This window comes from Lethenteron reissneri, unplaced genomic scaffold (genome assembly GCF_015708825.2).
Source record: "Lethenteron reissneri isolate LAM-NWPU_2019-01 unplaced genomic scaffold, ASM1570882v1 scaffold_1845, whole genome shotgun sequence".
In the NCBI taxonomy this organism is placed as follows: Eukaryota; Metazoa; Chordata; class Hyperoartia; order Petromyzontiformes; family Petromyzontidae; genus Lethenteron; species Lethenteron reissneri.
Genome location: NW_026891603.1, coordinates 280,930 through 304,285, shown reverse-complemented (window position 1 = coordinate 304,285; position 23,356 = coordinate 280,930). Strand labels below are relative to the sequence as shown.

The window sequence follows — 23,356 nt, the reverse complement described above, 5'->3', positions numbered from 1 at the left end:
CATTTTAACTTTTACCTTACCTTGCCGAGGCCTAGTCTGTACAGTCCCCCTTCTTAAAGAGGCGAACCACCAGGGCATCCTTCCAATTCTGTGGAACCCGTCCAGTGGTCCAGACTGTTATTAAAATGTCATGTCGGGCAGTCTGTGCACAAACACCACCCTCGCTCAGCATTTTGCTTGGGAGATCATCGCTGTCTGGTGCGTTTCCCAGTCTAAGACTCTGGATCGCCTTCAGTTCTTCATTAACAACTGGCACCTCAGCCATCCACTCCAGGGGGTGACTACTTCTTCCAATATTTAAGACACTGCATCCTCAGCAGGGTCATCCTCACTTTGCCCCATTGTTTTCCAAGCTGAGTGATTTCCCCTCCCCCAAGACCTCAGAAATGCTCAGAAAATCTGAAAACCTGTTCCTGGGGGTTGGAGATTGGATCACTGTTTTTTCCCCTAATGATGGTGATAGGTGTAAGACTGCAAGTGACGTTTTTGATGGAGTTAGAGTGATTTGTGGTTGCGAGCTACTGAGGCAGACTCCATCTCCTCAGCAACCCGCGACCACCACCCATCCTTGCAGCGCCTCACGGCTCTCCGAACCTCCGAGTGAAGGCTGAGGTAAGCCTCCTCATTCTCTGATGCGGGATGCTATAGGCGGTGAGTGGGCCTGGTGCTTTTTATCAGACAGCCTGAACACCTCCCCTGTCAGCCAGGGTCTCTGGGGAGGTCTGGACAATGTACCTAAAGCAGCCATTGCAGCTGCATGAGCCACAGTCCTTAACCTCAACCATTCCCCTCGGCATCATGAGGAGTGGGGGACGAGGTCAACCTCAGCTGAAAGCAATGATGAAAATCTCGCTTGCAACTTTCATCAGCTATCTGAGATCAGGCCATTGTGTGTTTGAATGGGGTCCTGGGTATACACCCAAAAGTAGAGTGGAAAAATGCAGGTGCATCTTACAGATGACAAGTCTATGATCAGTGGGCAGATCAGCTTCAAAGTAGGTCCTGGTGCAAAGGACATGGGTCTGCATCCACTGTTCCGTCACTATCCAGTCCAGCAGATGTTCTTGCTTTGACCTGGCGTGCATCCATTATGTTGTGTGGATGCGCCGATGCCGGAGCAGAGTGTTGGTAATTACAAGCTCATGGGCTGCACAAAAGTCAAGCAGCCTCCTACCGATGTTATTGTGCTAACCCGGCCAATGCCTTCAAATCAATCCAGACCTGGTGCCAGCATCATGACCAACTCGGGAATTAAAGTCACCCAACAGGATGACTCTATCTCGAGGGGCCACTTTAGCTCGCACCTGTGACAGGTCATAAAATGCATTTGATTCATCGGCCTTGCTGGCATCCCACTGATGTTCATCTTGGGTGGGGGCATAAGTAACCACGTCCTCCACTCCTCGCCTCTGGTTGATAGGAAGGCGAACCCAAAGTAGTCTGGGGCGTACAGCTTCCCACACCTCACTGCCACACTCCCATGCCCCATTCATTATTTTGTTCAGAAGAAGAGCCACTCCCTGTTGTTTGGCAGTCTCCTGCCCCGAGTAGAGGACTGTCTAACCCTCATGGTGGCAGGAGCCAAAGCCGGTCCACTGGACCTCCTAAATACCACAGAGATCCAGGCGGTACCGGTCAAGCTCCCGACAGAAGAGTGACATCCTCTCCTCCGCAGTGAGCGTTTGAACATTCCAGGTGGCCACCCGCAGTGGCTTTTTGCTGTTTCTATAGGGACCCCAAGGGTAAGGATTCAATCTCCTGGCTCCACCAAATGTAAGTTTGGACAGGAGACATCATAGATGACTGTCCCCCCTGGGACAGCTTAGCTGTATATATTTTTTTGTGGATTAGTGGTAATTGAATGTGGAGAGGTTACCAGCCCCTTGCATCTGTCCAGAGCCCACTTTGGACGCTGTGGTGGCTACAAACACCATGAGGAAAATGGCAAATTTAAATTCGCCCTCCGCACATGGCACTGCTCACCATACCATTACCGTCCAGCACCAACATCACCACCACTACCACCACCATTGTCGGTACCACCACCATCACCACAAACACCACTACAATCACGACCACCACCATCGCCACCATCGCCACCATCACCACCATCATCAACACCACAACCACCATCATCACCACCACCATCACCACGCGGTTGCCGTGTTCAGAGCACCTCACCTTTGCCTGCCGATCAGCCTCCTCTGTTGACGTGAGCTTGTGGCCCCGGTGTGCACCGCTCGTGACACAGTCGGCGCACACAGACGCCCCATGCTCCTGGCAGAACATGACAAGTGCCTTGCCATGCTGAGCACAGAGGTCCAGATTCGGGGGCCTCGCTAGTGCCAAGCTCGGGTTGAGCTCCTTCCGCGGCCGTTCCCCCTCCGGGCTGAGACTTGAGAACCTATTGGTACAAACAGTCTTCACTGAGCGACCGTGAATAGCGGCTATATCTCCCGTAGCTCAATTGTCCACATTGGGGCACCACGGTGGCAAGATGTTAACTATCTCAGCTGGTGCACAGGAGGTCGTGGGTTTGATCCCGACCCCGAAATCTGCTATACATTTAGAGTGTGGGTGTTCATTCTCCCTGTGGTCTTATGGATTTTTCCTTGGTTGTCCAGTTTTCCCCTCTGCATTTATAACAACAAACACTGGGGTATCGCGGTGCAGAGATGTTAACTACCCTGCCTGGTATGCAGGAGGTCGTGTGTTCGATCCCATACCCTGACAGTGGTTGCTTCTGTATATTTGGAGTCTGCTTCTCTCTCCCGTAGTGGTTTCATGGATTTTTTTCCGGGTCCTCCATTTTTCCCCCTCTACGTTTAGAATCAACAATCATGAGCTTAGAGTATTTGACTTCTGCTATGAATTTGCACGTGATGATAATCCAGTTGGTTGAGCATTCATTTGTTATAGACAGGTCACTTCTGAAAAAAAGCTATATAGCTCAGTGGGCCTTATCTGGTAAAATGTAAAAGAGTTTCGTTTAGTATTGTACTGTCACGAAACATGAGTAGGGACTCGCGAGACAAAAGACAGTTTCAGGTTACAAGTATAATTTGTTTAACCAGATGACAACTCCAGAGACCGGGAGTTTTTTTTAGTTTAGTTTGTTGTCCTTCCCCCATCACCTCCAATTAGCACGGTTGGCTATGTACGGTGTGAAAGTGGTTATACATACATACATGGTATTTTGTAAATGTTGTGGGATTACTTTCCAAAACACCAGTGTGCTGAACTAGTAACGAATTGGCACATTTTGTTTACGTGACGCACCTTACTAATTGGCTGTGTTGGGCGGTGGCAGGTTTAACGACACGTTTATATTTACGCGATCTAACCCTAAAAAACCTTAATTATGGTATACAGCATGTTGTGGGTTGCGTACTTGCTCTGTTTCTACACAGCAGCGTCTTAAGATGTGGGAGCATCATGCCTGTTCTGTAAATCCACAACGTGTTATAAATCACGAAAAATGTCATAAGCCTACCTCTGTAATTTGATGCTTTTTACAATTATTTATCATCATCCATGGGTTGATAGCCCCCATAGTAGGTGTCCACTGAAACAGTCATTACTTTCCACTTTTCTTCATCTTGTAGTGCCAATATGACTCCAATAGTGCCATGTCTTTTCAGCACCAATCTCTTATAAAGTCGTCGTCAATCCATTCTCTGTTTTTGTCTTTCACTCTTTCCGGTTCCTTAAAATTTTCCTCAAACAACAACACCACACTTTAAAATGTTGTTGTTGTCCATCCTAAAACTGGCACTATTCTGTCCAAATAGTGCCAGTTTCCTTCCCATCAATGCCTGCATCATTTGGTTGCACCAAAGAAGGTGTAACCGTTTTCTTACTTTTACCTTGGTCACTCTTTATTATTACTATGAACGTGTATATAAGGCGCAGCAGACCCAAAATAGGGCTTCAGAGCACCATACAGAAATAGAGAGAAAATAACCATTTCGAATTAACATATCCTAGGAAGTAGTGTTGTTTAATTTTAACTCTGATTCTGAAATGTTGTCAGTTTTAATGTAAGGTGAGTAATGCTTAGTATATGCTGCTCTTCAGTTTTCTGGGTGAAAAGTGGGATGGGTTTTGCCACATCCTGGTCAGCTGGCTCAGCAAACTTAATAAACTAACCGACTCATAAAGATACATATGGATTCAGAGCCACATAGATACATAAATACTCATAAAGATACGTAGAGATACGTATGGATTCGTAGAGATAAAGATATTTAGATACTCATAGAGATACAGAGACTCATAGGGATACATAGAGATGTAATAGAGACTCATAGAGCAAATACATAAATATGTCGTAAAACCTGCCACCACCCGACACATCCAATTAGTAAGGTTTGTCAAGTAAAAAGAACATGCCAATTTGTTACTAACACAGCACACTGGTGTGTTGGCGAGCAAAACCACAACATTTACAATCTGAGTACTCAGCTTGTAAATGTTGTGTGCTGTACTAGTAACGAATTGGCATGTTCTGTCTATGTGACAAACCTTACTAAATTGGCTGTGTCAGGTGGTGGCGGGTTTAAAGACACATTTATAGATTTACGTGATCTAACCCAAAAAAACCTGTATTATGGAGTATATTGGTCGCGAAAGCCTACGTGTTAAACAGACTCATCGAGATGAGATACATATATATTGAGATACATAGAGACTCATTAGGGATACATAGGAAATTAATAGATACAGAGACTAAGAGATACATAGAGACTAAACGAGATACATAGGTGGAGAAGATGGCAATCTACCCATGGTCTGCACTGTAACGTGCTTGTCACAAACTGATGTTATCATCCCAGTGATTGAATGTCAAAATGGCCCTCCTGATCAGGATTACAACACCAAAGATCCTTTTCATTGCCAAACTTACCACAGAATAGGGCCGTCACTACGTTTCTGCTATCTAAATGTAGAAGTATATATCAAGGCCGAAGTGCGACTTGCTGGGACATTTCCTCGCAATCCAGATGGCTCGACGCGCTCCTGCTCCAAGAAACTCCTGTACAGCTGACGACGAGAGCCTCAAAAATGAAAATTCCTGCCAGCTACCACCATCCCAAGCAGGGACTACCGACGCCACGTGAAATTCCATTTCAAGGACCTCACCACAACGAACGCAGAAAACAACATACCGACATCCATCATCATCGTCAAAATCAATTATGTATCTGTGATAAATGTATATAAACCTCCAAGAACCACATGGAGCCCAAACATGCTGCCTGCTGCGACCCATCCCGCGGTTTTCGCAGGTGACTTCAACAGCCATCACATGGCCTGGTGTATTCAACCAATGAAACCTGTGAAGAATGGGTCATCGACTGGGCAGCAACTAGTTATCTGTTCATTCTGTTTGATGCTAAAGATCAAGGCACCTTCCATTCCGCACGATGGAAGATGGATTCAAACCCTTACCCGTGCTTTGTGTCGTGTTCCTGTTCGGGTGAACCGCTGTGTGCTTCCAGAATGGTTCTAGACAATTCCCGAACAGTTAGCACAGGCCAGGCTTGGTGCACATCGGGGTCAAAATTCTGATGATCACGTCCACCCCTGTGCCACGATGCAACTTAAGAAAGGGCAACTGGGAATCTTTTATTGAAGACATCGTATGCACTGTCTCCCAGAATCCAACAAAGTCAGAAAACTATGAACGTTTCACCAAGATTATGCTCAAGCAGCCCACTCACAAATTCCATGGGGTTACTTGGCAGAATACACTCCATGCTGGAAAGGACAAAGCAAGTCCCTACTCCAGAAATACAGAGTCAGGAAACTCAGAGCCAAAGGTGGACAGAAGCGATGGAGTCATTAGATTTCACACACTCAAGCCATAAAGCCTGCTGTCTCCTGAGACACCAAGGAGCAGCACCACCACCGAGACACAAGACCGCCAATGTGCCCATCAATGCCATCGCCACACAGATGCTATTGAATGGAAAGATCTCTACAGATCGGCAAAGACAGCGAGTGAAATAAAAACTCCACCAATTAATAGCAGAATGTGCACCGACAACAGCCTTGTTATCCCCCTTCAATGAAGAAGAGGTCATTGATGCTATAAAAGCCACTAGATCAGGAAAGGCCACAAGATTAAATGGGATTTATCCCAAGTTTCTTAAACACCTTGGCCAAAAAGGATGCCATTGGCTGGCTAGATTGTTTTCAGACATAATTTCCTCAGGCAAATTCCCAAAAATGGCGACAAATGAAGATCATTGCCATTCCGGAAGTCAACCGCAAACCCAAATAAGTTCTGCCCCATATCCCTGCTTTTTACAGTGTACAGACTCCTATAGAGGATGCTACTGACCTGTATGTCACCGATCTTCGAGGAAACTATACCAACTGAACAGGCTGGCTTCCACCCTGGCCACAGCATTTGCTATCAAGTGTTGGCACTCACCACACACATTGAAGCTGGCTACCAGTGCAAAAAATCACAGGAGCCGCTTTCATAGACCTATCACTGGCCGATGACACAGTATGGTGGGAAGGCCTCGTGCTAAAGCTAAGGTCATCCGATGCCAGTAGACCCTCAGACTTCTATCATCACTACTGTCCAACCAGCCATACCATGTCCACCTAGAGAACACTGTCAGCAGAGCCCGCTTCCTCAGTAACGGGCTCCCACAAGGATCAGTGCTTGCTGTGGCACTTTTAACATACATAGATATGTGACCTCCCTGTCACCGACGGCCGGAAATTTGGCTACGCCGATGACCTAGCACTTGCCGTCCAAAGAATGACTCAAAATTGAGGTCAAAAGTGACCTGTGCGGAGACCTCAAGAAACTCAAAACGTACTTGAAGTACTGGAGGCTCCGCCCAAACCCAAGGAACACTGTTATAACATTATTCCATCTGAACAATGCAAGCGCCGACCAGAAACTGGCCGTCACTTTCTGTGGCGAAGAGGTCCAGCACGACAAGTACATCAAATACCTCGGTGTAACTCTTGCCAGCAGCCTCACCTTCCACAAAACCTGCAGAATGCTGCTGTAACAACAAAATCGCGAGTTAATCTCGTGCATAAACTGGCCGGAACATGGAGAGCAAAGGCAACAACACTCCGGACGGCCACCACAGCACTAGTCTTCTCTGCGGCAGGATATTGTGCCCTAGCCTGGAATAAAAGCATGCACACAAAGCTGGTGGGCACAAAAATGCATCCATGAGGGTCATCTCAGGGATGCTAAAGAGCACACCGTTGCCGTGGCTTTCGGTCCTCGCAAATATCGATCCTCCACAGCTCTGTCGCAATGCTGCATCTGTGAGGGAGTATTGCAAGGCTATCATAAATCCAAACCTCCCAATAAACAAAGACATCTCCATGCCCCCACCACACAGGCTCAAATCAAGAAAACCTTTCTTGTAATATGCAAAGAACATACATGATGATGACAAGACCACCAAAGCACGATGAGCGGAAACTTGAGCAAACACCAAAATCTTGCAGAAATCCATCATCAGCGGCCCTGCAATCCTCCAAACAGGATCTCATCTACCGAAGAAGATCTGGTTCTCCTTGAATCAGATCCGGACACTCCATGGAAATGTGGACACTTTCTTCACAAATAGAAAATTAACAAGAGTCCAGTTTGTGACTGTGGTGCAAGATCTCAGACCGCGCAACATATCAGATCATTCAACGGCGATCTGAAACAAATCCATGCGGCTACTCCTGAAGAAGTCGAATCAACATTAAATCTCGAAATCAATTGTAATCTGTTGCTGTCCCAAAAATGCTATACAAAAGAAGAAAGGGATACATAGACTCATAGACATGTATTGCGACTCAGAGATACAGTGAGGGAAAAAAGTATTTATTCCCCTGTTGATTTTGTACGTTTGCCCACTGACAAAGAAATTATCAGTCTATAATTTTAATGGTAGGTTTATTTGAACAGTGAGAGACAGAATAACAACAACAAAATCCAGAAAAATGCATGTCAAAAATGTTATAAATTGATTTGCATTTTAATGAGGGAAATAAGTATTTGACCCCCTCTCAATCAGAAAGATTTCTGGCTCCCAGGTGTCTTTTAGACAGGTAACGAGCTGAGATTAGGAGCACACTCTTAAAGGGAGTGCTCCTAATCTCAGCTTGTTACCTGTATAAAAGACACCTGTTCATGGAAGCAATCAACCAATCAGATTCCAAACTCTCAACCATGGCCAAGACCAAAGCGCTCTCCAAGGATGTCAAGGACAAGATTGTAGACCTACACAAGGCTGGAATTGGATACAAGACCATCGCCAAGCAGCTTGGTGAGAAGGTGACAACAGTTGGTGCGATTACTCGCAAATGGAAGAAACACAAAAGAACTGTCAATCTCTCTCGGCCTGGGGCTCCATGCAAGATCTCACCTCGTGGAGTTGCAATGATCATGAGAACGGTGAGGAATCAGCCCAGAACTACACGGGAGGATCTTGTCAATGGTCTCAAGGCAGCTGGGACCATAGTCACCAAGAAAACAGTTGGTAACACACTACGCCGTGAAGGACTGAAATCCTGCAGCGTCCGCAAGGTGCCCCTGCTCAAGAAAGCACATATACATGCCCGTCTGAAGTTTGCCAATGAACATCTAAATGATTCAGAGGACAACTGGGTGAAAGTGTTGTGGTCAGATGAGACCAAAATGGAGCTCTTTGGCATCAACTCAACTCGCCGTTTTTGGAGGAGGAGGAATGCTGCTTATGACCCCAAGAACACCATCCCCACCGTCAAACATGGAGGTGGAAACATTATGATTTGGGGGTGTTTTTTTGATAAAGGGACAGGACAACTTCACCGAATCAAAGGGACGACGGACGGGGCCGTCAAATCTTGGGTGAGAACCTCCTTCCCTCAGCCAGGGCATTGAAAATGGGTCGTGGATGGGTATTCCAGCATGACAATGACCCAAAACACACGGCCAAGGCAACAAAGGAGTGGCTCAAGAAGAAGCACATTAAGGTCCTGGAGTGACCTAGCCAGTCTTCAGACCTTAATCCCATAGAAAATCTGTGGAGAGAGCTGAAGGTTCGAGTTGCCAAACGTCAGCCTCGAAACCTTAATGACTTGGAGAAAATCTGCAAAAGAGGAGTGAGACAAAATCCCTCCTGAGATGTGTGCAAACGTGGTGGCCAACTACAAGAAACGTCTGACCTCTGTGATTGCCAACAAGGGTTTTGCCACCAAGTACTAAGTCATATTTTGCAGAGGGGTCAAATACTTATTTCCCTCATTAAAATGCAAATCAATTTTTCACATTTTTGACATGCGTTTATCTGGATTTGTTGTTATTCTGTCTCTCACTGTTCAAATAAACCTACCATTAAAATTATAGACTGATAATTTCTTTGTCAGTGGGCAAACGTACAAAATCAGCAGAGGATCAAATACTTTTTTCCCTCACTGTACATATAGACACATGGGAGACTCAAAGAGGTATACAGAGACACATAGGATCGACAGAGACTGGGTGAAAAGTGGGCTAAATTTTTCCCAATACGAGCCAGCTGGCTCAACAAATGTAATTTACTAAACCAATGGACTAACCCACCAACTAACCAACTAACTATCTTTTCCGGGGACCAGGACCTGTCCACGATGCTGGCCAGCTTGAAGTTTTTCACGAGCTGCAGCCGCATCTCCTCCTTGGAGCCAAAGGGCAAGACCCTGCGGCACTCGGGGCAGGCACAGGCACCGTCGCGCCACGCGCTCACGATGCACTCTCTGCAGAAGGTGTGTGGGCAGCCCAGCAGCACGGGGTCGACGTAGAGTTGCAGGCAAATGGAGCAAGTCAGTTCCTCCTCCAGGCCCCGGTCCCGGCCACCTGCTGCTGCCGCCGCTGCCATGCTAAGTGGAGCCGATCCGCTCTGCTGTCCCTCTGCTCCCGCAAATCCTAACGAGGTGGGACAGGTGGGCTAAATAGACAACAACAACAAAATAAAGTTTGGAGACATTTTTGAGTAGATGTAACTCCATGTTGTGTTCTGTCCACCGGAGAAGTGGGGCTACTCGACAACAGCTGAGCACCAGGGTGTTTGCGGAATGGCTGAACTTTAGTTCAAATTTGTTCTTCCAAAAGGCAATTGCGTATCTGCAATAGCGACACCCAAAACTTGTCGAGCGTCGCGCTCAATTCCCGTGCTCTGTACAAGACGCACCTGGTCAGACTCGTCTACCCTGTATCTGCTTCTTTATTTAATATTTATTTAATTTCCCGTTTACAAATTTTCAACTGAACTATCTTTTTCGTTATTTCACCAGGTAAGGCTCACCGGGCTATGTAGTTCTTTTTTAGAAGCAACCTGGCCACAAATTATAGCTCAAAGAGGTAGCGTATCACCACGTCCAAATTTACAGTGATCAAAATGCCTAGAGATTCATAGAGACGCACAGATATGCAATGAGAACCATACAGGAGTATATGCATTTTTATTAAACGTATTTCACACCGTAAATAGACAACCATGCTACACGGACGTGCGGGGAAATCTGCAATGATGCCTGCTTAATAGAGGGCGAGATTAGCAAATAAAACAAAAACTGATTAATTGATCGATGTCACCGTGGAACAGGGCCAGGTTATGAAAATGCTGGGGCCCTAAGCTACGTCGCTTAAGAGGCCCCATCATATCGGAATGAATACAGCACACAGATACACAGAGAAACACCACATATATGCATAGAAATGCAGAGATACATAGAGACTTAACTATGTTAATTTTACCAGGTAAGGTCCACTGAGCTGTGTAGATCTTTTTCAGAAGCGACCTGGCCACCACAAATTATAGCTCAACGAAGTGGCTATCATCATCATTATGTGGAGATTTAAAGCTGCAGCCAAACACTCTAAACGCATCACGTTGATTCTAAAGGGGAGGGAAAAACCGGAGAACTCGGAGAAAAATCCACGCAGTGACCACTACGGGGAGAGACAGAGAAAAATTACAAATAAACAGCAGCAGGCATCGTCAGGGTCGGGATGGAACTCACGACCTCATGTACCCCAGGCGAGGTAGTTAACATCTACCTAGCCCCAAGCATGGGCGGTTTATGACAATGCTGGGGCCCTAAGATATATCTTTTTCAACGGGCTATGTAAAAAAAGTACAACGTGTGTCCAATTGTAAGTTTTGTTCAGACTTAAGAGGGCCCCGTCGTTAATGAATGTAGGCTGACTTAGCTGGAGCTCGCTTAGCCGAGGCCTAAATCTGACCCTGCCACAGAACAAGAAGCCGTCAAACCACCACCCCTCAAGGCCACGTAATTGTTGGCCGGGTTACGATTAGTTCGGGTTACTGGTTAACGCGATCAACCGGTTTGGCTCCGCTGTTATAGACAATATGAGGATCTGTATTTATGAACTGAAGGAGTAATACGGATGGAGCTATGAATCACTTTGTTACAGATGTCCCGTAAAGAGTTGTGGGTCAGATAATTATATCGACACACAATACAAAACAACAATACACACATAATATATACTGTTAGTATACCACACTCAGTCTGTACATACGGTCAGTGCACACACACACAGTACACCACACAGTATACACAAAGTACACACAGTCAGTACACAAAACAGTACACTGGACAGTATACACAGTCAGTACACACACGGAGTATACCACAGTATACAGTGTACACACAGTCAGTACACACACAATACATCACACATTATACATAGTGTACACACAGTACACAACACACGCAGAGTACACAACACACTATACACAGACTACACGGGCAGTACACATACACACAATACACCAGTCTACAGTGTAAACAGTCAACACACAGACAGACTACACCACATTATATACAGTGTACAGTCAGTACACAGAGTACAGTATACACAAAGTACAGTACACACACAGAGTACAGTACGCAGATAGTACAGTACGCAGATAGTACAGTACGCAGATAGTACAGTACACACAGAGTACAGTACACACAGACTACAGTACACACAGACTACAGTACACACAGAGTACAGTACACACATAGTACAGTACACACAGAGTACAGTACACACACAGAGTACAATACACACACAGAGTACAGTACACACAGAGTACAGTACACACACAGAGTACAGTACACACATAGTACAGTACACACAGAGTACAGTACACACAGAGTACAGTACACACAGACTACAGTACACACAGAGTACAGTACACACATAGTACAGTACACACAGAGTGCAGTACACACACAGAGTACAGTACACACAGAGTGCAGTACACACACAAAGTACAGTACACACAGAGTGCAGTACACACAGAGTACAGTACACACAGAGTACAGTACACACAGAGTACAGTACACACAGAGTACAGTACACACAGAGTGCAGTACACACAGAGTGCAGTACACACACAGAGTGCAGTACACACACAGAGTACAGTACACACAGAGTGCAGTACACACAGAGTGCAGTACACACACAGAGTACAGTACACACAGAGTGCAGTACACACACAGAGTGCACCACTCAGACAGTCCCACCTCGTCACAGACGGCACGATGGTAGTAGACAGGACAGAGCTGAAACGTTCAACTATTTCGGCTGTCAACTAAAATACAACCGTGGCCCCGTGATTTCAGCCGGAACCAAAAGAACGCCACGTTACATGTACGTGTCTGAGCATCTCTACTGTTGTTACTGTTATCATAGAATCGTCTCATTTCCACGTGTAAAAGAACGCCGCCACCCACCTGAGTCCCTCGCCTGCTCGCTACGCGCAGTCGCTCAGGCGACGATCCCTGCCCCGAGGCTCGCGGCTGAATGCAGAACTCTGCTCTGGGGAGTCAAAGTCCTTTGAGGCGGCGGATTTATGCGACCAAAACACCTCCACTCCCACCTTTACACCCTACCCCACCATCTAAGCAACCTTTAGCAGAAGACTAAACACTTGCGCGTTAGTTTGTTGAGTTTCGTTGAGCCGGCTGGGTGAGAATTGGTAGAAACCCAGCCCAGTTTTCAGCCTCTAAGTATCTCTATGAGTCTCTCTGTATCGCTAAGTATCTCTATGAGTATAAGTATCTCTATGAGTATAAGTATCTCTATGAGTCTCTCTGTATCGCTAAGTATCTCTATGAGTCTCTCTACATCGCTGAATCTCGAGACATCGCTATGGGGCCGTCCATAAATGACGTAATACGTTTTTTGACTCCCCCCCCCCACCTCGTCACACGGCGTCACAAAAAGTCAGACCCCCCCCTCAAATATGGCATCACAAAGCTCTGCCCCCCCATGCTTCAAATCGCTTTAAACTATTGTCATTGTAGTGCGTATTTAATGTGGCGCTGCACTCTGATCTTGTAGGAGAAAACATTTATTAAAAAGTATATTTAATTAAGTAGAACGTGTTGTCTATATTTATTTAAAGTTGCGCATTTTGATGTGACGTCACATTTCTCAACCCCCCCCTTCGTTACACATCGTCACAAATGTCTGACCCCCCCCCCCCAGGTGCGTGACGTCATTTATGGACGGCCCCAATGTATCTCTATGTTAGTTAATTTATTAAGTTGTTTTATCCAACTGGGCCAGGATTGGGAAAATACTAGCCCACTTTTCACACATCCTCTATGCATATATCGGTGTCTCTATGAGTCTATCTATGTGACTTCATTTATTAGATCTGTTGAGCCAACTGGGCAGGATTGTAAAAAAACCTAACTCATTCTAACCCAGGCAACTGTGAAATATTTACCTTACGAACCTCGTCGGACCAGTTCGGGAATGTAAAATCCACGGACGTCAGAACTCAGCACATAAATATGATCTCACATGCATTGACCCCCATGCTCGGCACGCTTCATGGAAGGTGCTCTAAATTGACTGTAATGTACTGGGTGTGTCCGAAAATGAATACTGTATACCGAGAAACGGAACGTTGAATAGTTTAATTGTTATTCGATGAAACAAGCAGTAGTAGTGCAAGTCGGGATTTCGCGACCAATAAGACGTTTTGGGTTAGATCGCGTAAATATAAATGTGTCGTTAAACCAGCCAATAAGTAAGGGTTTGTGTCACGTAAACAAAACGTGGTGCCAATTCGTTACTGGTTCAGCACTAACCGGTTGTATGTTGGAGCGTAAACCCATAACCTTTACCATTCGAGTACGGTGATGTTTCACAGGTAATTACAACCAGCCTCGTCAGGCGATGAAGCTGGTTGTGTCGAGTGGTGGCGGGTTTAACGACGTATCGGCCCCTTCACCCATCTAACAGGGAGATTCCACGATCTCTATCCTGGCTAGCCTACTCCCAAGTCCTCCACTACAGAGCTAGGGGAGGCTAGCTGATCCTGCTCTGGCCAAGTTGGGATCACGGCACCCTGAGTCCTCAGACCGGCTCTTACAAGAGCATCGGCTCTGGGCTCTCGGGGCCACGCCACTGGCTTGCCCTGGTCGGTCCTTAGAAGGACAGCAATCTAGGGGAGTCCCAGTGCCTATCTAGCCGGTCTTCTTTCTTCATTGGTTTAAGCTAAACACTGAACCCCGAGCCCACCGGCTCACCGCCTTATATAGCAACTCCCCCCCCCCGAGGGGTGGGGCCGTGGGGGATCACAGCGCCGTTTCAGCCCCCCAGGCTAAACGATGCGGACGTGGATGTAAGCACCCTTCCGTGTGCGGGCATAACCGCCCCTGGTGTGTTTGTTCGCCCTCCCGTAACACCTCTACATATGTGGCAATGGGCAAGCAAGCGGGGTCTGAGCGATAAAGGAATTCCACCCTGGAAGCAAGCACCTCAGTTGTGTTAATGGAGGATTAGGGAGAGAGATTACCATTAATGAGCTTCCGTCGCCGTCGCCGCATAAGAGTACCATACCCGCATATGTGCACAACAGCAGTGTTAATGAGAGATTAGCACCATGAGAGTGCAATCCAAGGATGTGAACATGAGTGTGCAATCCAAAGAGAGAGACACAAAGAGTCGGAAATAACAGCTGACATAGGCAGGTAGGATGGAAACATCACAGTCAGCTAAGACTTTACCTGGTTAATAACGTCCTTCCAATGATTGAGTTTGTACCCATCTTCTCGGTTGAAGTTGTGTCTGTGTTTATATATCTGGATGGCTTCATGAACATATCTCTGAAGGTAGCCAGTAGGTTTGCAGAGTACCTCCATCTTGGAAAAATCAATTTCGTGTGAGCCCACAGCATTAAAACAATGATCAGCAATGGCAGACGTATTGGTCCTACCGTGTTTCAAATCCGCCTTGTCTTCACGAACGCGGTCCGAGACATGTCATTTCGTTTCCCCAATGTAACGGCTGCCACATCCACAACTTAGTTTGTAAGACACCAGGGTATTGCATGTCCGGAATCACATCTTTTACAGATGGGATTAAATCACGGATTTTGTGTACTGTGTTGAAACGAGCCTGGATCCTGTGTTTGTTTAAGATTTTGGAAATATTTTGGTAACCACTGCTATGTATGGCAAAGTGATGGTTTTGGTTGGATCCTCAGAAGTTTGTCTCCCCATGGCTGGGGAGGCAGCTTTGCGGATTGTACGGTCTGAGTATCTGTTCAACCTGAGGGCTTGGTGTACGTACTCCAACTCACTAGCTAGGTGGTGCTGGTCGGAGATGCAACTGGCCCTAAGGTTTAGTGTTTTGATGAGGGAATTCTTCTGGGCTGGATTGTGGTGAGAGTCCGGCTTTAGATAGGCATCCGTGTGGGTGGCTTTCCTGTAGACCGAATGTACCAACGAACCATCAGGTCTTTTCTCGATCAAAACATCCAGGAATGGTAGCTTGCCATACTTTTCCACTTCCATGGTGAATTCAATAGACGGGTGTATGGAATTGACGTGGTTGAGAAATTTGTTCAGTGCTGGCAGGCCATGTGGCCAGATGACGAACGTGTAATCTACATATCTCTTCCACAAGGAAGGACGTAGGGTGGATGTCTGGATGGCATCTGTCTCAAATTTGTCCATGAAAACATTCTCTACCACTGGCGATAAGGGAGACCCCATTGGGGTACCCTCATTTTGTTTGTAGAATGTACCATTCCAGGTGAAAAATGTGCTGGTAAGACAGTGCCTTACCAAAGATGGTACATCTGGATTCAGTCCTTGTTGGACCAAGTCTTCAATGATTGCAATGGAGTCAAGTACAGGTACATTGGTTAACAGAGAGACTACATCAAAACTGACAAGCAACTTATCCGGAGTCAGTGAGATGTCCTTGATTAGAGAAACCAAGTGAGCTGAGTTAAGTACAGCTGAGGTGCACTTGCCCGTGAAAGGAAGCAGGGTCTCAGACATTAATCGAGCCAGTTTGTAGGTGGGTGAGTTAATGGTGGAGACAGTAGGACTCAGCGGGGTACCTACTTTGTGGATTTTTGGAAGGCCATAAAATCTGGATGGTCTAGCAGCCGAAGGTTTTAGGGAACTCTGCTTGGTCTGATCGATTAGAGAAGTCGATTTAGGGATGATATTGTTGGTTTTTGTAGCTAGGCGGTTGGTGGGATCTCTATTGATTTTGGTATAGCTGCCATCAATAAGAAGGTCCTGGATTTTGTTGTTGTAAGTGGTTTTATCCATGATGATAGTGGCATTGCCCTTGTCAGCTGAGAGGATGACAATGTCATCTCTGTTTTTTTTAATTTAGAGAGTTCAAAACGCTCGTCCTTGCTGATGTTGCTAATAGGTTCATACTCTTAGGTCTTTCGGTAAAGTCACGAAGGTAAAAAATAAATAATAATACAAATTGAATTGAAATAATAATAGAAATAAAATAATAAATCACGACGTTTCAGAGGCAACACAAGTCTCCGTCATCAGGTGGGACCGTCACAGCCAGATTTACTGTCTCAAGTGAGGCAAAATTCAAAGAGTCACGCTCTTAAATACAAGTTTAAGGGGGGAGGGAAGGGGGAGGGGGTTATCTAAATGTGGAAGCCAATGAGTGGAACGTGTTAGGGGGGGGCTAAAAGAGAAGAGTTGGTGCATCTTGTTGATGTTTTAGCGTTAGGAGAAGTGACAGCAGCAGATGTGAGTGTATATATTTACACGATCTAACCAAAGTAATAATAAAAAACATTTGCTTATGTGTCAGTTTAAGGCCACACGGGGGGGGGGGGGCGGGGGGGGAAGCTTTGGCACTGTGTGACTAGGAATGACATCACCGCATTCCTCAAACAGATGACGGTGAGCTACCTGGCGGTGACGTCATGAGGGGGGGTGTAATGGGGGGGGGGGATTGTGACCAACTCCAAAGACAAAGCTCCCCCCCCCCCCATGTAGCCTATGGCAGGGTTGTAGGGGCAAGTACTGTCAGTAGGAGCGAGTCGCAGTAGCGCCCTGGAAAGCCGGCAAGTGTGGCATGCGAGGGAGGGGGTGGCCAGCACGCCACACTTGAATAATAGTGTTGTAGTGTACAGTGCAGTGTATAGTGTATGGCCGTAGAGAGTCGCCGTGCAGCAGCAGTAGCAGCGGCTCTGTGCCTGAGACGTTTCGCGGAGTGACCTCGCTCAGTGTGCCCGCTAGCGTCACGGGCTGAGCTACTGCCACCTCTTCCACTTTCACCCTCCGAGCTGCAAATCGCAGTGTTTATTTGTTCATAAACGGGTTTAACCGGCTAACCCACATCCTCTATGACGGGGGTTTTCATTCCGGAGGCCAAATTGTTAAGTTCTCGTTCTGAAGAAATTACTTCAGCATTTTCTTGCTGTGGTTGTCCCATCTGATGAAGATCGCTTGTGTTGCGATCGAAACGTCGTGATCTGTTTTATTTCTACCTACGTGACTTTACCGAAAGAATCTAAGAGTATTAAACTGGGTTCTTCGCTACAGTAAATATTTATTTTCTCCACAAAACTCGTGATAATTTCGTGATAATTAACGTTGGTTATTTTATTCGCAAACGTTGCCTCAGTTTAGCCCCAATGGGCAAGTTACGCGGCGAGTGCGAGCGCAGAGGGCGTCTCTACGGCGTCGTCTCGCAGCCTCCGAGCTCCAAGGAAGCGAGGCGCTGCCGCCTGGAGCAGCGACAGAGCCGCGAGTGGCGGAGACGGAGCGGGGCGAAGGGGCAGCCTCGCAAGCGCTCGCTCGGCCACCGCTGGCAGAAGGAGCTCCGCCGGGCAGAGAGAGCCCCTCCAGGTGGCGCTGGGGTCGACTCTGCCGTGCCGGCCAGCAGGCGTTGGGAGAGGTGGATGTACCCACACTCCACCCCACCACACGCGATCTGCCGAGTGCGGCCTGTGGTGAGCCCCATTCGTAGCGCAGGGTGGACAGGTTCTGCGTGAGTTGCATTGAAGACGCTCGTCTCGTTGTTTTTACTGCCACGCTGGGAGACAAAACCGTTAAGTTCACTAAACCATTCGGCTACCGATGGCAGCATCACATTTTGTGCCCCTCTCACCACCCGGTGATGTGTGGGACACGGTATATCCACCCATGCTCATAGTGAATGTGACTAGGCCCAGCTGCAGGGATTTTTCCACTTGTTGAGGAGATTGGCGGTTTGAATCTGACGGGCCGTCCTGGTTATTACTGCTGATGTATGAACCATAAAATAATACTGTGTGCTGTCTGCTTCTGAGTGGACATCAAATATACCCTGATGTCATTCGAAACGAGCATCCCATTGTGTGCCGGTGTCATGCTCCAACTTAGAAAAAAATACCTGTGAATATAATTATTGTAATAATGAGCCCTATTACAGGTTAATGTGCTGTATTATATTATCGGTTAATATAGTTAAAGGTTGAACTTTACCAGTGGGCAGGTTTAGTGGCATCCAATCAGGGTTATGTTGACGCAATAATGTTCGACCAAGCACCAATGATGAAATGTCCCTGGTGGAACAACAGGAGAGTTATTACCATGTGCCCTGAATGAACATCTGTGAAAAATATATGTATAGTTCATCGGATTCCTCCAGTATGAAAAAAATATTCTGATTCTAATATAAATTAGGGAATTTCCATGCCCCTACGACAATAAAAAAGGAAAGGTGCAGGCCTGCAATTTCCTGTGAAAGGACCTCCACGAGAGGGAGTTCAATAGAGCTCCAGGGTTTTTTTTCATTAACACTTCCATGCTGGCCAGATGTCTTGGAAGAGGTGGGAGTACCCACACTTTACCCCACTGCCAATTGACCAACTGTGGTGCACCCATTTAATCTGCTGATATCTGCACCCACCATTTAAACTGGGAGATGCAAGCGAACCGATGACCAGCTCGTTACAGATTCCTCGGCATCATTTAGAAGAAGCAGGTCATTATGTTGGTGTAGCGGTCCAAAATTTCCAATTTTTGAAATTACCCTCAAATTACACAGCAACGTCGCACCCTGCTGTGCCACTATTGCAGCCTGTGTTTGTGAAACGTCGTGCCTTTCTGATAGCCGTCATGCGTGCATGAACAAATGTACTAAATTACTTCCACTCAAATTGTTCTGAGCCCTGTCAAGCTCAGAAGTGGACAGCATTGAGCCTCTCAAAACGCCTACTTCCTAGTGTCCATGAACAACAAGTTCAGCTGATAGCCAATGCAAAATAATCGACTACCTCATGGGGTGTGTCCCCCCCTGCATCTTGCCTCGCCACACAAAAGGCAGCTGGAAAGTCATAAAATGTAATTAAAAACCCCAATGCAGGGGGGGGGGGCTAATGAAATTCCAAACGGACTCCAAAAAGAAAGGCCAAAGGAAATCCCCCCCCCCCCTGCAGGTTAATTGCTGCAGAAAATAACGTAAAACTGGAATAATTTAGGGGCAATTGATAAGCATCTGTTTCCACAGATGGCTGGATGATGTGACTTAACAAATCACTTCAATAAATTTGAACAGACACACAAACATGCACACCCGGACAAACAGCTGCCCCTTTGTGAGAAGACGTGCCGAGGTGGGGGATTTTCTAATATAACGACGAGCAGAAACAACGCAAGTTAGTCTTGCTGCAGCAAGCTCCGGGGATGGGCCCCGCAATCGACCATGGATGACGAGGCTTGCAGAGGAGCGATGTGTTGCCGAGTGTGAGTTCGGCGCTGACAGATGAAGTATCGCTAAAAGTTGTATTCTACATTGAGTGCCAGCTCCCACTAGCAGCTGCAGCAAGAGAGAGAGCGTGGCGACCAGCAGACGACCTGCGAGCGCTGTTTGACGACGGGACCATCGCGCACGGACACCGCCGATGGTGGGCATCGTGTCAACTCAACAACCACCACCCCAGCAGGGGAGAGAGCCTGGCGCAGCCAACAGTGTCGGTGCCAGTGAGAGCGCCGTGGGTTTCACACGCACACATAACGCGCATATCGGACTTATAATTTGGCTCCAAAAGTTATCTTTGTGTTTCAAAAAGGGAGGCCATCCCAATGTAGAGGTATTATTATGCACTCCCCATGCTATCAGCCGGTAGTATACCACATGTGTCAATAGGGGGCGGTAGTGTGAATGAGCCCATTGTCAAGGGACTATGGCCCAAGGGGCCAACGGTATCCCCTATGGGATAACGGATCCTGGGACGCAGACCCCGGGAGGGGGGTTGAGGGATGACGTCACCCTCCCAGGACCTGGTGGAAGGTCCTGGAAGGAAGGTGTGGCTGGGGCGGAGCAAGCCACAGACTTGTATAAAAGCCGGACCTCTGAACGGTCGAGGCAGTCGTCGTCCACCCGAAAATCAAGAGCCTCCTGAAGAGAAGAGCCCGATGGGCAGAGTCGTACCCCTGGCAAGGGTCGGCTCGAAGCTATACCAGGGAAGACTGAAGAGAAGAGCCCACGGGCAGAGTCGTACCCCTGGCTCCAGCTTATATACCAGTGAAGACCAAGCTTCACTCAAGAAGGGTTAGAATAGCCAGTGAGAGGCAGATCGGGTGTAAGGGACATTCCCCCTTTGTGTTAGGGATCTTATATATAAAAGTATCTGCGTAAGCGCGCTTGTGAGGGATTAGGCTCTCAAACGGTGGGGTTTTTATGTCGAAAAAAAATTGCCAGGCAGCTTGCCCCAAGCCCCGCGGTGAGCATAGGCAATTCCGTTTTCCCATCCGTAAACTTTATAGTAGTTTAATTCACAATGTAGTGCTATTTAACATTATTTATTTATCTCCACGCCCCGCCCAAGCTGCACGGGGGTTGCCCCTAGCAACGCACGCGCGTCATCAGTGGAGGGTGGGGGGGGTTTCTCCTTCGCTTTCAGAATGCAAAAAAAATACATTCAACCCTGACAGTAAATTCATCAAAGTGTCATGTCCTCGTCTCTCCCCCACTCTAATGTGTGTACTTACTACTATAGGATCGGTACATACTAATACCATAGTGCTTAGATAGTATTATTATTGTAGTATTATTGTAGCTCGGGCGGGGGGATGGTGGGGGGGGGTAGCGGCCCAGCCCCCAGCCTGCCAATGTGTCACCTCCTCCAGCTGGGCAATCTAGGGGAGGCCGCGGGCTCTGCACGGGTCCAGGCATCACCACGGCACTCTGTCAGGTGAGTACTTCGTGCTATAGAGTCAGCATGTACTGCTGTAGTGATAGCAGGTACCACCACAGTCAGTATGTACTGCTGTAATCATACAGGTACCACCACCAGTCGGTATGCACTGCTGTAATGAAACCAGATACCACCACACTCAGCATGCATTGCTCTAATCATAGCAGGTACCACCACAGTACGCACTGTTGTAGTGAAAGCAGGTGCCACAAAAGTCGGTATGCACTGCTGTAGTGAAAGCAGGTACCACAGTCAGTATGCAATGCTGTAGTTAAAGCAGGTACCACCACAGTCAGTATGCACTGCTGTAGTGAAAGCAGGTACCACCACAGTCGGTATGCACTGCTGTAGTGATAGCAGGTACCACCACAGTCGTTATGCACTGCTGTAGTCAAAGCAGGTACCACCACAGTCGGTATGCACTGTTATCGTGATAGCAGGTACCACCACAGTCGGTATGCACTACTGTAGTTATAGCAGGTACCCCCACAATTGGTATACACTGCTATAGTGATATCAGGTACCACCACAGCCACTATGCACTGCTGTAGTTAAAGCAGGTACCACCAAAGTTGGTATGTGCTGCTGTATTCATAGCAGGTACCGCCACAATCAGTCTGCACTGCTGTAGTCATAGCAGGATACTACCACAGTCAATATGCACTGCTGTAGTGAAAGCAGGTACGACCAAAGTCGGTATGCACTGCTGTAGTCATAGCAGCTGCCACCACAGTCAGTATGCACTGCTGTAGTGATAGCATGTACCACCACAGTCAGTAGGTACTGCTGTAGTGATAGCAGGATCCATCATAGTCGATATGCACTGCTGTAGTTTAAGCAGGTCCCACCACAGTTAGTGTGCACTGCTGTAGTCATTGCAGGATACCACCACAGTCAGTATGCACTGCTGTAGTGAAAGCAGGTTACCACCAAAGTCAGTATGCACTGCTGTAGTGAAAGCAGTTATTACTACAGTCAGTATGCACTGCTGTCGTTATAGCGAGTACCACCACAGTCAGTATGCACTGCTGTAGTGAAAGCAGTTATTACTACAGTCAGTATGCACTGCTGTCGTTATAGCGAGTACCACCACAGTCAGTATGCACTGCTGTAGTGAAAGCAGTTACAAACACAGTCGGTATGCACTGCTGTCGTGATAGTAGAGTTGGTAGAATCTAACCTATATAATTCATTTTTGTCTGTCTGTCTGTCTATCTGTCTGTCTGTCTGTTTGTCCGTCTGCGTACGCTCCCTTCCGGGGGATTTAGCTCTCGGACCGTGGGGTTCGCCGAGATTAAATTTTGCAGGTGGGCACGCCCCCGGCCCGCGGTAAACTTAGGCATTTCCGATTTTTCGTCTCTAAACTTTAAAACTGACCGATTATCGATTTAGTGCAATTGCTCTTTATTTAGTTATATAATTATATATTTATTTAATATTGCCGGCCGGCGCAGACCACGGCGGTTGCCCCTGGCAACGGGTAGCAACAACTTCGCTGCGGGGTGGACGCCATTTTTAATTCCCGTTACAAATATGCGCACGCATTAACACGCGATTCTGAGGTAAATTCATCAAAGTTTCACGTCCTCTTCACTCCCCCCCACCCCAATGTGTGCAATTACTATTATAGGGTCGGTAGATAATAAAATTATAGCGATTAGACAGTATTATTGTAGCGCGGGGGGGGGGGGGCGTAAGGGCCCCAGTACACACCCTCAGCCGGGTGGGCAATCTAGGCGAGGCCGGAGGCTCTGCACAGTACTAGGCCTCGACATGCAACTCTGTCAGGCGACGACTTTGTGGTATAAACTCGATATACCCAGCGTTGCCCGGGGGAAAAATACATTTAAAATCTTCTGAAAACTTTA

The 23,356-nt window shown here is 47.1% G+C and overlaps 1 protein-coding gene across 3 annotated transcripts in view; it reads right to left on the bottom strand.

Annotated features, from left to right (window-relative positions):
- The window catches only part of LOC133339335 (E3 ubiquitin-protein ligase TRIM21-like), a 31,655-nt gene extending 18,552 nt beyond the window's left edge, over positions 1-13,103 (bottom strand). The window contains exons 1-3 of one of the 3 annotated variants that reach the window (XM_061547455.1): positions 12,748-13,103; positions 9,619-9,944; positions 2,182-2,404 (exon numbers count right to left, since the gene is read on the bottom strand). In XM_061547455.1, the coding sequence (XP_061403439.1) occupies positions 2,182-2,404; positions 9,619-9,875 (480 nt within the window). In that variant the 5' untranslated portion in view covers positions 9,876-9,944; positions 12,748-13,103. Of the gene's footprint in view, positions 1-2,181; positions 2,405-9,618; positions 9,945-12,537; positions 12,715-12,747 lie in introns of those variants that run through there. The other 2 variants (XM_061547456.1, XM_061547457.1) reach the window with 2 other exon arrangements.
- Between the last annotated feature and the right edge of the window lie 10,253 nt (positions 13,104-23,356).